The 14076-nt window shown below is 48.2% G+C and overlaps 4 protein-coding genes across 4 annotated transcripts; 3 read left to right on the plus strand and 1 right to left on the minus strand.

Annotated features, from left to right (window-relative positions):
- Positions 1 to 1724: 1724 nt before the first annotated feature.
- On the plus strand, positions 1725 to 3467 carry FOIG_12685 (cytochrome P450, family 17, subfamily A (steroid 17alpha-monooxygenase); the record flags this gene model as incomplete). The annotated part of the gene is made up of 1 exon (XM_031213623.1): positions 1725 to 3467. One exon carries the CDS (start codon positions 1725 to 1727, stop codon positions 3339 to 3341), a length of 1617 nt encoding a protein of 538 aa, XP_031056581.1. The 3' UTR covers positions 3342 to 3467.
- A 365-nt stretch (positions 3468 to 3832) lies between these two features.
- FOIG_12686 (uncharacterized protein) lies at positions 3833 to 6099 on the plus strand. Its single transcript, XM_031213624.1, has 2 exons — positions 3833 to 4248; positions 4295 to 6099. The coding sequence occupies exons 1-2, from the start codon at positions 3888 to 3890 to the stop codon at positions 6031 to 6033; spliced, it is 2100 nt and encodes a 699-aa protein (XP_031056582.1). The 5' UTR covers positions 3833 to 3887; the 3' UTR covers positions 6034 to 6099.
- Positions 6100 to 7298: 1199 nt separating this feature from the next.
- On the minus strand, positions 7299 to 9350 carry FOIG_12687 (MFS transporter, SP family, general alpha glucoside:H+ symporter). Its single transcript, XM_031213625.1, has 5 exons — positions 9029 to 9350; positions 8498 to 8976; positions 8090 to 8427; positions 7623 to 8014; positions 7299 to 7568 (listed from the first exon to the last, which is right to left on the minus strand). Exons 1-5 carry the CDS (start codon positions 9248 to 9250, stop codon positions 7380 to 7382), a joined length of 1620 nt encoding a protein of 539 aa, XP_031056583.1. The 5' UTR covers positions 9251 to 9350; the 3' UTR covers positions 7299 to 7379.
- Positions 9351 to 10770: 1420 nt separating this feature from the next.
- Positions 10771 to 12475, plus strand: FOIG_12688 (uncharacterized protein; the record flags this gene model as incomplete). The annotated part of the gene is made up of 2 exons (XM_031213626.1): positions 10771 to 11227; positions 11283 to 12475. 2 exons carry the CDS (start codon positions 10771 to 10773, stop codon positions 12473 to 12475), a joined length of 1650 nt encoding a protein of 549 aa, XP_031056584.1.
- Positions 12476 to 14076: the final 1601 nt, after the last annotated feature.

Here is a 14076-nt window from a genome sequence, read left to right on the forward strand (position 1 = left end):
CTCGCTCAAACTAAGACGCAGAAAAGCAATACATCGCGTGTACCCCTTGACTCTCTTAACTCTACTAACACAATGTATGTATAAGTCCAAGAAGATAAATAAAGACTGTCTTAATACTGTATTACTAACAGGCTCTATATACTGCATCTCATGATGCCAAAGGCTATTCTTGTTTCAGTTGAATTCTGTAGGGTAAGGCTGTATTGTTATTTTTATGCTTAATCCCTGTCAAAGTTCTGATTGGTTGAACTCACTTTTCGTTTGGTCTAATCCGGGTGGAGTATGCTTATCAGCTTATCGCCCGACACACTAACCCACGTTGGCTAATGCCGCTTGCCAGAAAGAAGCTAATTAAAATACTGCACATTTCCATTGCTAATCATCGTTGCCGTTAAACCGACATCACAGCCATATCTTACGCCGCCATCACGCCTTTGAGGCGCCGAACAGGCTGGAGCTTGTTTTATTTGAAGGTCCAAGTCTGCGCAAATGCGCGGGTTTGAATTAAGTTTCAGGCTACAATCGAGTCACATTGTGTCTGGTACTGGCAACGAACCTTATGAAGAAATATAGCTCTATTATTGAGTGTAACTCCTTTTAGGCTTCTCTGCTGTTACTGGGTGCATCGGAGTGCCCTGTTACTCCCATTAAAGCAATAAACGCCGTATTGCACTATGAGGAATTGACCCTTGCGACGAGGGGGTGGCTGAAATCACACCATGAAACAATCAGATGTATAAAGCATCAATCCCTTCTTAGGGTTTAGTTCTCTATCGGCCATCACACAGGCCCAAGATGAACATCATACGCATTACTCACAGCTCATGGCCACATCCCGCATCTTGCCAGCCAGTCGAAACATGAGAGCAGCTGTAGCCAACAATGTGATCTCCCAGCGAGCAGTGTCCACACCATCATATCCGGAAGCATGAAGGACAAAACAACGAAGTACAGTACCTATGCGAGAAAGCCGATAGATTCTGAAGACTATTAGTTATGTGTCCATATTGTTTACCAACACTTACCAAATAGAAGAGCGAGCTCGCTGAGGAGGCGACCACCATTAGGGAAATAGCAGTGAAGAGGATAGATGCGAAGCATGGTTGCGTAAACAAGGATCAGTCCGATCTGTGAAGCTTGACCATCTCCCGTAAGACTCTGAAGACCATCCGGACTGATCACAAGCTTCTAATGGGGCTATAGCGACACGAAGCTTTTCAGCATTGAAAGCTTACTTGCGGTCATCTTGATAGGCGTGAAGCGACAGAAAGTGCTAAGACCTTCGATTCGGCTCTGGCAAGTTCGTTGGTTGGGAATCAGTCGTCCCTAGTAATCGCATCTCTCTGTTCCTGTGCAGGGGTTCGGGCCCAGAAAGGTTGAGATCCTACAAAGAGCGGGGACTTCTTGATTAGTCCTTGCCGATCTGATATGATACTTTCTACAAGATTCCGCCACCTTGGCTTCAGCCTTGATTAATATAAGGGCTTGTGTAACCCCATATACCGCATCAATTTGTACCCCGATAATGTCTTGGTTAGAATCACTGGAACAAGACGTCTTATCAGTTTAGACACAGCTACAGCTATGCAAGCTGATGATAGGATTTGCGGAGGACGGCTAGATATGGAAGTAACCCCGTGCGGGGATTGTCTTGGCCTGCGAGAGGTTTAAGATGCGGCTAATTCTCTCTAGCAACTTCAGACAGCCATAGATCACCAGTCAACATGGCGGTTGCTTCAGTTTCACTCGTGCTCCTCGGTATTATTGCCGGTGCAACGTTGTTGTACTTTTCGTTACCAGACAGACAAGACAGGAAGAAGCTGCTCAAACTGCCCATCATTGGCGACATCCACAGCTCACCGATTGAGAAGCCATTGCTGCGCTGGAATGCCTGGGCGAAAGAAAATGGTTCTATCGCAACGTCGAAACTTTTTGGTATAGTGCCGGTTGTAGTTATCAACACAGCCGAGGCAGCAACAGAGCTGCTGGGCAAGCGGGGTGCTTGGTATAGCAACCGCCCAAGGTCCGTGGGCATGGAGATGATTACAGGCGCTGGGCCAGGACAGTCACGGTTCACGCTGATGCATGACATGGATGCGCATTTGAAGCTTCATCATCGCATCTTATCCCCGTCGCTCGGTGGTGTCGCTGCTCCGCGCTATCAGCCCGTCATGGAACTCGAAGCCAAGCAGCTCGTCAGGGACCTTTTCGAATTATGCGGCCACGAATCATCAGTCGTTGCCAGCGCCGACATCTTCCCTTTCCTCGAGCGCGCGCAAGCGAGTATCATACTCGCACTGCACTACGGCGTCCGGGTTCCCACCCTCGATGAGCCCCTGTATGACCGCGTCCGTGGGACGCAGGCCAAGGTCACCTCATATGCCTCAACGCCTGGTCTGCCTGATATCTTCCCATTCCTTGCCAATCTCCCAGCAGCAATTTCACCATGGCACAAAGCTGCAGACAAACTATTCAACGAGCAGAAAGACCTCAACCTGCACTTGTTAAACCTTGGTAATGACAGTTCTGGATGGAACGCAACGAAACAAGCACGCTCCCTTGCAGCTAAATACGCCAAGGAGCCGATATCTGACCTTGACCTTGCTTTCACGCTCGCAACGAGCGTCCAAGGCGGTATAGAGACTAGTACTCGTACAATGCTCTGGCTATTCATCGCTGCGGCGGCGAACAAGAGCTTTATGAAGCGAGCGCATGCTGTACTGGATGCTGTTGTTGGACGGGATCGACTCCCCCGCTTCTCGGACAGATCCTCCCTCACTTACATTGATGCCATTGTATCTGAGCTTCTGCGTTGGCGACCTATTTCTCCTGGAGGTGTTCCTCGTCGGGCGGACAAGCAAGACGACTTTAAAGGCATCAGCATCGCCAAGAATGCCATGGTCTTGACTAATGCGTGGTCTATCGGTCGCGATGAAGCTGTATTTGACCCTTCGCTAGGCGATCTCGACGAATTCATTCCTGAGCGATGGCTAGACGGTGGAAGCATGGACGCAGGCATTAAGAATCAAGGCGAGCTGAGGACATCCCTTCCACTGTCAGTATTCGGTCAAGGTCGGCGAAGCTGTCTTGGAAAACGCGTCGCCGTAGACGGAACGTTCGCCCAGGTTGCGGCGATGATCTGGGCGTTTGACTTTGAGCCTGCTGAAGACGTAGATGCAATGGAGATGGAGGTTGTTTGGTTTATGACAGAACCCAAGCCGTTCAAGTTCAAGCTAAAGCCGAGAGGTCCATGGGTGTCCAAGGCCATTGAGGAGGAGTGGAAGACTGCAGATAAGGATCTTGGCAACATCATGGGCAAGATGAGTGACATTGAGGGCTGAACATGATACCGAGAGATCTGGGCGTGTTAACGACAAGGTTATGGAGTGATTGCGTTGCTGCAGAGGGTTCAAATACTGTTCTATTCACCAAACTAAATAACAAGTTGAGTGTCTACCAAACTCGAGTCGAATGAGACGTATGGCCCATGACGTGACGTTGCCTGTTTGCACTTATGAAGAAGTGCCCTACACTTTTTACTCCGCAATCTTAGGCAGACTAGGCAGAGTTGTTTGATTGAGCTTAGGGTTCTTACAATAATTGGCTACCAACAGGGTTATTTTCTCCACAGGCTGTGCAAAATCACAAGTTGGAGATATCGGTGGGCCCACATGAAGGTTCCTGACCTTGTAATTCGTTAATGATAGACATCCCGGCATGGCGCAGTTCACTGTTGGCAATGAGCAAGGCGTAATTCCTGGTTGCCTGAAGGTTACGAGTAGGTTTATTTACCACTCAGTACCCCTTGCTGAATCAATTTATTAAATACTCACTCAATCTATTTAGCAAAAGCCGCCTCTGTAACCAAGTGACCTATTACCTTCATAATGGGGCTCTGCAATGCTTGTACTCAAGGACTGAGAAACGTTTACCAACAACGAGCGAGCCGTCCCAATCACGGCTTCAAGATTGTTCACGCGCCTCACAATCAGGACACCTGCCAAGCCTGCTGGATCTGCCACAAATACTCCATCTGGCTTGAAGATCATTACCCAGAGACTCTCCACGCATGGAGATCGGCGCCGCTTTATAGTATCTTCCGCTACGACTCGGAAATGATAACACCAAAAGACGCCACACCAGAAGAAAATTGGCGTATCGTATCGCTAGGTTTTACGGTACAGCCGCTAGGATTTTCGAGTCAAGATGCTACCCTGGGAGTGAGCGTCAGACTAATGAGTGATCAAGGTACGAGATAGCTGTTGATCATATGATATCGACGCTAACCAGTCAGAATATCGATCCTATACAACAGGAGGACCAGAAGTCTCGCAACCTACTTCCCGCCTTCATCTAGTTGGTATTTGGCTCACTCAATGTATGAAGACACACTCGAGATGTGCGACTTTGCGAAAGCGGAGAAGCTCGTGGTACCCGACGTGTCTTTTACTCCTAGGTCCGGGACACAGCGATGTACGACTTATAATCTCATCTTCGCACGATATGCAAGGGCCATACATGACTCTGAGCCACCGATGGGGTAGTTTTGCCTATACAAAGTTGACTTCAAGCACTCTAGAGAGCTTTAAAAATGGCATAGATGTCAATAACTTGCCTGTCCCTTTCAAGGAGACAATACATATTGCTCGGCTGGCAGGGATCAAGTATTTGTGGATCGACTCTTTATGCATTAAACAGGATGAGGATAAAAGAGACTGGAGAGTGGAAGCCCAGCTGATGGATAAGGTTTATTCGCATTCCTTCTTGAACGTGTCCGCAACCTTGGCCGATAACGATACCCGATCTCTTTTCGACCAGTCAGGTCATCCGTTTGATCCCATATCGCTGCCTTTGCCATACATGAAGAAGGCTAGGGTCTTTAGAGTTGGCAGCCCTCGCACAAAACTAAAGATGCTTCAGCAGCGTTGGCGCAGAACCTGGATCGTTGATAATGAGCTCTGGGATGACGACATTGAAAATGCTCCATTACAGAGCAGGGGCTGGGTATTCCAGGAACGGTTTCTTTCTCCCAGGATCCTCCACTTCGCTGAGCGACAAATCGCGTGGGAGTGTGGTGAGATCAGCGCCCTTGAAATGTTCCCAAAGCGAGTGCCTCCAGGATTACTGAAGGCATCAAGAAAGGACGTTATCGATAATCTCCTCTCAGCGAAAGCCATCACGAATGACAACCTTATCGACTTCCGGCGAACATGGGACGATACTGTTCACAAATATACTAAGACAGATCTTACATTCAGCAACGATAAGCTGATTGCTTTTGCTGGTTTGGCCAAAGCAATTGAGGGTCTACGGAATGATACTTATCTTGCCGGCCTTTGGAAGAGTGCGTTCATTTATCAACTCGCTTGGACTAGAACCAGGTATGATGCAGTTCAGCAACCGCTTGAGCTTTCATCAGGCCGAGCTCCTAGCTGGTCCTGGTTGTCGGTCGATGGCGAAATACTGCTTTCACAAGCCCAAAAGCCGCGCAAGCACTTTGCCAGTGTAGTGGAACTCCCTGACACGAATTGTGCTGGAAGTTCTGCAATCGCAGCCAGTGGATCCGTACTGCTCCAAGGGAGTTTGTTACCTATTGACTCAATAGAGTGGGATGATGATGTTTTGTCAGAATTTAACATCAGTGGTCTCACATTGAAAGACGGCTGGACTTTTAATGACACCCATCTGGACTTAGAGGGCACCAAAGAACAGATTCTTCAGCTGCAAAAGTCGGGGATTGCTCTCCTTCCTCTATTTGCAACAGATGAACATATGCAGTGTATTGCCGTGACTGGTATCAATGTCCCCGGCAGCATGTCTGTGGTGTTCCGCCGCGTTGGCGCATGCCAAATTGAGTACCGAAAACTCCATATCCCTAATCAAGGCAGCCAAGAAGGGTGGATAGAGGATCCTTCAACAGTTTTCCTCCCGGGTGAACCTAGTCATAACTTACTGCACCCTGTTGCGCGTTCTGTTATAAGAATAGCTGAAGTTAATATTGCTTTAGATTCAAGACTTATAAGGCTTATCTAGCTCTTTAATCATTTAGTAGATTTTAAGTATTACTATTCAATATAGAAGTACCTCTCAGTTTTAATCAGTAATTCAGTGGTTTGAACTCATACATTTTATTAGTTAATGGGAGACAGGGTGACGATGATACTTCCCAATCTGCAGTTGCTAAAACCTACGACAAGAGATGCATTCTCCCATGCAGTTGCTAACCTTCTCAGTTTGTTCACTACTATTTGGGACAAATCGTATCCTTGACGAAAGAGAGACTGACCTGCTAAGCTTGCGGGAATGGCTAGATCATATCGGAAACCGGTTGCCAGATGGTGGATGGCCTAGGAGACGTAACTGTGGCATGGCAAGAAGAGTCGGGCGGCTTTTGAAGTAGTTTAAGGGGCATAGGAGGGGCTGTTGACGACGGATGTTGAAGAAGGAGGGGGCAGGAGAGATGACAACGCGAATCTGAGTAGTTTGGAGATGCGGTCCTCAGTAGGGGTAAATACCTCGATGAGGCTGGCCTGATAGGTATGTTTTTTGGTACCTCATTTCGTGTAACAGGACTCGGGGTGTTCTGTCGGATACTTAGTATTATCTTCCTTGATTGCGCGTGACAACAAAAGCTTTGGCTTCGGTCCCGAAACGCTCGACAGATTCAGCTAATCATTATTCCATTATCTCCTTGGCGAAGGTTTAAAGAAGAAGAAATCGCTGGGGGCAGAAATCTTCTAGCCCATTGGCACATATTTAAGGCTCAGAATGGCGACAAGTAAGGCGCTTTATATCGGTTTCTCGAAGGCAGGTAGCTTGTTGAATTGTTGGTTAGGCTCAAAGAACGTGAGGAAACTCAACTCAATGTTGATCTAGTTAGCAGATATGGAGAAACACAGCTGCACTTGGTTGGCAGAGCGAAAAAGTCCGACCTAGCGAGGTATCTCATGTACTTCCGTACATCATCATCGCCAGGACTCCCAGCCAGATATAGCCCATGATGCTTTCCAGTGTTGTAGTAAACATTAATGCGCTGGACCACGATCACTGCACTCTCTTACACTATGTGGCTGATACCTGCAATGAGACCGTCTCTTCTTATAGTATTCAAAGTAAAAATTCATTGCCTGAGTCGAAGAGAGGGCGCAGAATGGAGAAAGCACAATGGAGAAAGGTCCAGAAGGTTTCAGTATATCTACGTCATCAATAGAGGCGGCTCTACTACGTTCGACAATGGCTTTCTGGCCAACAAACTGGCTTGGTTTGCGGAAGCAGAAGCTTCACTACACAGAATGTATAAATATGTAAGTCAATCTTGTATAACTATATCGAGGAGATCGTATTGAAGCATGAGTGTCATCTGTCAGTCCTAGAAGCATCTACTCATCGTCGTTGGGGTCGACAACAGTCTTGGACCACTTGCGAGCTTGGACGCGACGGTTGAACAGGATATCGATCTCACGGTACGAGCGACCCTTGAACTCAGGAAGCCAGATCCACGACATGACGAAGCACACAAAACCCGTTCCAGCCCAGACATAACCACATTTTCCGCCGAGGTTAGCTTCCTACAGTAAATCATTAGATTCGCGACAGCCAAGATAGAAGTAGGATATACATACCTTTGGGTTGAGCATGTAGCTCGACAGGAAGATGCATGGGATATTAACCAGGTAGTAACTGGCACGACCAATACCTGTGGTGAGAGGCCTGAGACGAATAGCTGATGTCTCGCCAATGATGGCATACGAAACAGGAGCTGGACCAAGGGTGAAGAGAACAGACACGATCAGACCCAATGAGGCTTGGGCCAACGAAGACGCGTTGCTCTTCTCAACAGTACCTGCAATACCCAAGGCGAGAAGGAACAAGACGTTGATGAATGAGCCCCAGACGTAGATGGTGCGTCGACCAATGTAGGTAGTCAGAATCCAAGACAACATGACAAAGATCATTTGCAGAGCAGAAGTGATAAGTCCGAGGGCGAAAGCAGTGTTTGTGGTCATACCAGCCTCTATCGAATGCATTAATACATGCCATATTCAAGGGATGATTGAAGAGAATGGGGTAGCAAAGCAAATATACGTACGCTCAAAGAAATAGGTGGCCTGGTTAGCAATCAGATTGCCAGTCAAGTTCTGGGCAGCATATACACCGCACACAATAAGGGTTCGGTAACGGTCGGTTCCCTTGAAAAGCTCGAGGTAGCTAGGTTCCTTCTCTGACTTTTCGAGCTCGATAGTTCGACGCATCATAGCAACAGACTCCTCATGGTTCTTGACCACAGTGCTGCGACCAAGGCGGGCGACAGCCTTGACGGCATCTTCGTATCGGCCGCGACGAGTGAGCCACCATGGAGATTCAGGGGCGAGGAAGATCAGGATAGCAAGGGGCGTTGGAAACATCCACTGCAGAGCGATGGGGACCCTGCAAGACATACATTGTTAGAATGAAACCTTGTTTGCAACTTCAAACGGCAGGGTAGTGTAGTACGTACCTGTACGCTGCCTTCTCCTCGAGTCCATTGTAATGGTACGCCACGCCGTTGACGATGATGGAACCGATAGCCCAGAACATCTGCAACATCTGGGTTGCAGGAGCACGCAGTCTCATGGGGACAATTTCACTGCAATACGCAGGGGCATTGGCGATAAAGATACCCCATGGAATACCCTCGAGGATCTGGGCTGCTACCATAACCGATAGCGAATTGGCAAAGAAGAAAACGAAGATGAAGGCATTGAGGAGCATCAGACCGCCGATAGTGGCCCAGCGGTACCCAATGCGGCTAGTAATCGGGCCAGCAATAGTAACACCAATAAGAGCACCGACGGGACCGCAGCACTGAAGGGCAGACTGCCAAGGACCCGTGATGACATACTTGTTGACATTTGCGCTGTAGACACCATAGTCCTGTGCGAACTTGGGTAAGGCGATGAAGTTTCCCATCAGGAAGACGCAGTACGACTCCATGATCTGATTTTGTCAGCTTGGGAGAGAAAGCCGGGGTCCATGGGGTAGAACTTACAATGGTGCACGACATGATGAATGCCCAGAGGGTAGCCATGGGATAGGCACGCACGGCCTCGAGGACGCCCATGTTGAATTCGGCATTTTCAGCCTCGATGGCATCGCCTTTGAACTGGGCGATTTCAGCCTTGTGATCGAGGTCTGCCTGGTGGTTGATGGTGTGCTTCTGGGTCTCAATCTCAGCGGCGGAGACTGGCTCCTCTTTCTCAGAGATACCCATGTTGGCTGGACTCTACTCGACTATTGATAGATTAGAAGGGAGTAAAGGAGACGAAAGAGGTCAGTGAGAGAACGCTGATAATGGTCGGGAACGGGTCGGCGGTGGACTCATTATATGCTGATCTGCAGCTTCTCCTCGAGCACGAGAAAAGGCAATCCGAGAATCCTTTGATGAAGTGTGACAAGGAGATAAACCCTCGTCTTAGACGCGCCTATGGGAGCTTGGCATCGCGGATAAAACGGTGGTATCTCGGCCGTATTATCTGTGCTTTCTCCAGACTCGATTCTAGCGCCATCAGGGGGAACGGAGGAAATGGGGTCAAGAATGGGGTATTGGGGGTAACTCCACGGGGTTGAGAGTCCGTTTTGAGATAAGCGTCAAGAGGTGCTGATCGTCAACCGCGACTAGAGCTGCGCTAGTGTTAGACGCACCTATCAGCACGTAGCTTCTGCTTCTCCAGGCTGCATTCTAGCGCCGTTGGGGTATTTTCCACGGCATCGATAGCCGGAGACCTTGTCATCGTGTGTCTATTCCCGTGCGCTGCCGTATTCCGGGACTGGAGCCTTGGCAACGCGTTTCCTGGCACCCTCTCTCTTTACATGGCTAAATAGCCCTGCTTGTGTTCCTCTTTGCCTCCCGAAACTTATCCCGACACGACCGCGCGTGACATGGATTCCAGTGCGATTAGACCTCTTGTTAAATGCCGAGGTTCACTTGATGCGTGTAAACAAAATTACTTGAAAGAGAACAAAGCCTCCTCTCAATACCTGCATTGAAGGACATATCCCCTCAATGGCTAATCTCCAAGACCGCATTCAGCAAACGAGGTAAGGCGCACGATGCAAGCATCAGCTGCCAGGTCTATCAACTCAAAACAACAGTACACTCAGCAAACAACTAAAGAATGGCTCAATATCTCAGCCTTGCATTAATTCTCTCGAGGCCGCAGACTCAAGACATGATCCCCCTCTCTTTTATTAGAAATCGAATTACTTACCCACGAATATTCGTAATTTGAGGAGGACACGAAAGCGCGCCAATTACTTGGGTTTGCGCCTATATAAAGTTCAAACCAACTTTAAGAAGCTAATATTCTGGGAACCGCACTAATAGATCCCCAGGTAAAGGCCTGCAGCGTCTATGTTTAGTTAGCCGCACATATCGGCTTCTCGCTGCCACGAGGCCTGGGCGCAGATCATCGCGGAATGGAACGAGTCTCTGCGGCCCGTAATCTTTCCCCACGGGGGATCTTCAGTCAAGGTTGTAGCTACCCTGGTATAATACATTGAGCAACTTTGGGCATACCATGAAAGAAATAAAAACGGCCCGATTGCGGTGCTGTTACCAGAATAATGCACGGAACTTACTGATATATCTCGCTGGATGTATTAGACTGAACTTTTGAAGCATAAATAGCAGGCCATGGCAGCCTTGAAACCCCATCAAATCAGCCTTTCAGCAGACCTCCTCTAGATACACTTCTTCTATCCCTTTGATAACCCAACTTGTTTATCATCGCAATGAAGTCCCTCCCTTCAATCCTGGCGGTTGCGGCCATACCCTCCCTGGCCTCTGGCCAATCCTTCCAGTCCACTCCCGTCATGGGCTGGAACTCATACAATCAGGTTTCATGCAGTCCCAACAACAAGACCATCGCCACAGCTATTGAAGCTCTCTCCAGCCGTGGTTTCGTCGATGCTGGCTACAAATTCTTCCAGATCGATTGTGGCTGGGCCTCTCGCGATACACAGCGTGATCCAACCACGGGAGCCTTGAAAGTTGATTCCAATGCCTTCCCGGACGGGCTTAAGCCTCTGAGCGACTTGGCTAGGTCCAAGGGCATGAAGTGGACTATGTATTCCGACGCTGGTGAGCGCATGTGTGATCCCCAGTATCCATCCCCTGTGTTGGGATCCCTGGGCCACGAAGCCGTCGACGCCGCGTTTTTCAAATCGTTGAATACGGAGTATTTAAAATGTCAGTATTTTATATGCGAAATCGATAGCATCCTACTAATCAGAGTATGATCTAGATGACAACTGCTACGCTGATAGCGCCAGCAATAACGCCCCCAAGGATCCACGAACTGACTTTGTCACTCGTTTCGGCACAATGTGGAGCGAGTTGCAGAAGGTTGGGATTCCTGGAATGCTCATTTGCCAATGGGGTGTTCCATATTCCTCATCCAGTGGCCTCGAAGGCCCCGCGGAATGGACTCAGAGCATATCCACCTCCTTCCGCCTCTCAGACGACATCGGCGAAGGCTGGAGCAATGTATACCGCATCTCCAACCAGGCCATCCACATCGCACACAGGAACCTCTCAGGTCCTGGCCACATTGCCGATGCTGATCTTCTCGAGGTTGGTAACTCTGGTATGACATTTGACGAGCAGGCGACCCATTTCGCTCTATGGGCCATGCTCAAGTCCGCTCTCATGATCTCTACAGATATCACGGCGCTGTCGGCCCAGACCGTGGCTGTTCTTCAGAACAAGGACTTGATCTCAATCAACCAGGATGCAGCTGTCAAACCTATCAGCTTGGTACAACGATGGACCGGTGATCGAGACTTGTGGGCGGGACCGCTTGCCAACGGGGATATTGCAGTTCTGTATGTCGACCAGAGCAACAGTGCTCGAACCCTCAGCCTCCAGCTTTCTGCTCTAGGCTTCCAGTCAGCCAACATCAAGGATCTGTGGACGGGCAAAACTTCTACTGGAGCTTCTTCATTCTCCAAACAAGTCAACGGCCACGGCTCTGTCGCATTGCGTCTCTCAAACATCAAGAGAGTCAGTAGCACAGCCAATTACAAGTACACGTCTCTTTCCACCGGTTCGTTGTCTTCAGGGGCCAAAACTGCTTCTTGTTCCGGCTGCACCTCCTCAACCAAGGTCGGCAACCTCGGTGGCAGCTCCAACGGTCAGGTTGTCCTCTCGAACATCAGCACGTCCAAGGCCACACAAAACGTTCTATTCGACTACATCAACGGCGATGTAGGTTTCGGTGGTAGTACCAACGAGCGCCTGGCTTCCATCAAGGTCAATGGCGGTACTGCGCAGACTGTGAGCTTTCCCCTGACAGGTTACAACTGGGACAAGGATGTCTACAAGGGCTATGCCGTAGAGCTTTCTGGCTTCAACACCAATGGGCCAAATACCATTACCATTTCGGGCGTCAATGGTGGTTGGGCACCTGATTTTGACAGACTGGCCGTTATTGCCTAGCCTCTTTTGTAGAGACTCACAGCGTTATCAGGCTTGGTGGGCCTTAATAGGAGCTAGCTACCCTAATTAAGTAGAATACTAAATGCAGCTGTTAAATATTTCTAAACATACATGGCTTTGGTTCTTTTATAACCAGTAATAGTAGAAGCGTTTAGTCCCATTTTTCCAAGTCTTTTTCGAGTTCCTCGACCACTGGGCCCGAACATGTTCTCTAGACTTAGGAATTTGGCCTATTTGCTATTTAATCCAATATATAATTAGTATAGCAATCATTGGTGTCATAAGACGATTTAATTGTAGGAGGATGGCAATTTCCTGGATTATCCTCGCACTTCCGGCAACGATGTCCAGCCTCCATCATCTTGCCGTGATGCTTTCCAGCAAATCCTTTCCCATCAGCGACAATCAAATTCGTGGTGATGATGGACTTCGAAAGGTCTTTCCAAATTGTTGAGGTGGTGATAATCCCATCTAAGAATATCCCTACTAATAACGTGTCTTTTCTGTTGGTCGAGCCTGTGTTTGATCAAGCCCAATGCGTGTCAGCGTCCGCGTCTTGTCGAAAGCGACATTCGTCAACCATGCCAACTTGGCCACTGCCCCCAAGCTTCCTTTCGCCAATACACCATGTCTACTGGCAGCGTCCAGCTCAAACATTGTCGCAGCTGGAGACCTAACCCCAGATTGCATGGGTAGATAACTCAACTTTATGAGAGAGTCTAGTTGTCAGTTATCACAGCAGACGCCCGAGCTAAAAGGAAAACCACCATAAGAGCCATTACGGGTATAAAGAGGTATGCAGCCAATTATGGGCAAGCGGGGGAGCAAAATGATATAGAAAGCCAAAGACAAATAGAAACACTGCCTGATGTAAATAATAATGTGCAATTTGTCAATATGTGGTTATATTGTCGTTTATTCTTAGTGATAAGAGTGCTAGACCTCAACTTGACTTGGTGAAGACTGACATGCGTCGTGTCGTGTTGCGTGAAGTGGATCCTGAGATACCCTAGATGCTCTAAATCATCTGCCTGTCTGATCTTAAGATGATATATAAGCCACGAAAATAATAACAACACACATCCAATACACGTGCTTAGGATAGTGTACATTAGAAAGACCAGGAGATTCCTAGCAATCCTTACTTAAACAATGCACAATTACTCAATTGGCAGCGTTTCCAGAACGATGTACCAAAGATCTGATTTGCTTCGCCTTGTTTGATAACACACCTATGATTAAAAGCGCCTATAGCTTCTGTGGAGAACCGTACTTATTTATAGATAAGTGCCTTTTGCAAACCGCCTGTTTAGTATAAGTCTAAATTCCCTTGAACGTTATGGCGCATCCCCAAGGAAATCCTGTTCTTAACAAGCCATGTTAAGATACGGTACGGATCTAGGCTGACTAATGCACGAAATTGGTCCAGCTTCGACCAGCTCATCTTGGCAACTAAGTCACACTCCTAACCTCACTTGAGTGCAGCTGGCTCAATATCACATGTTCAGATGATTAGTTCTTACGAGCCCAGTATCGTAAAAACAGAGATCAAGCTGTCAACTTCACGTCTATTCATATTAGGTAGGAAGGAAATTATGTGG

The sequence above is a fragment of the Fusarium odoratissimum genome (assembly GCF_000260195.1).
Source record: "Fusarium odoratissimum NRRL 54006 unplaced genomic scaffold supercont1.28, whole genome shotgun sequence".
In the NCBI taxonomy this organism is placed as follows: domain Eukaryota; kingdom Fungi; phylum Ascomycota; class Sordariomycetes; order Hypocreales; family Nectriaceae; genus Fusarium; species Fusarium odoratissimum.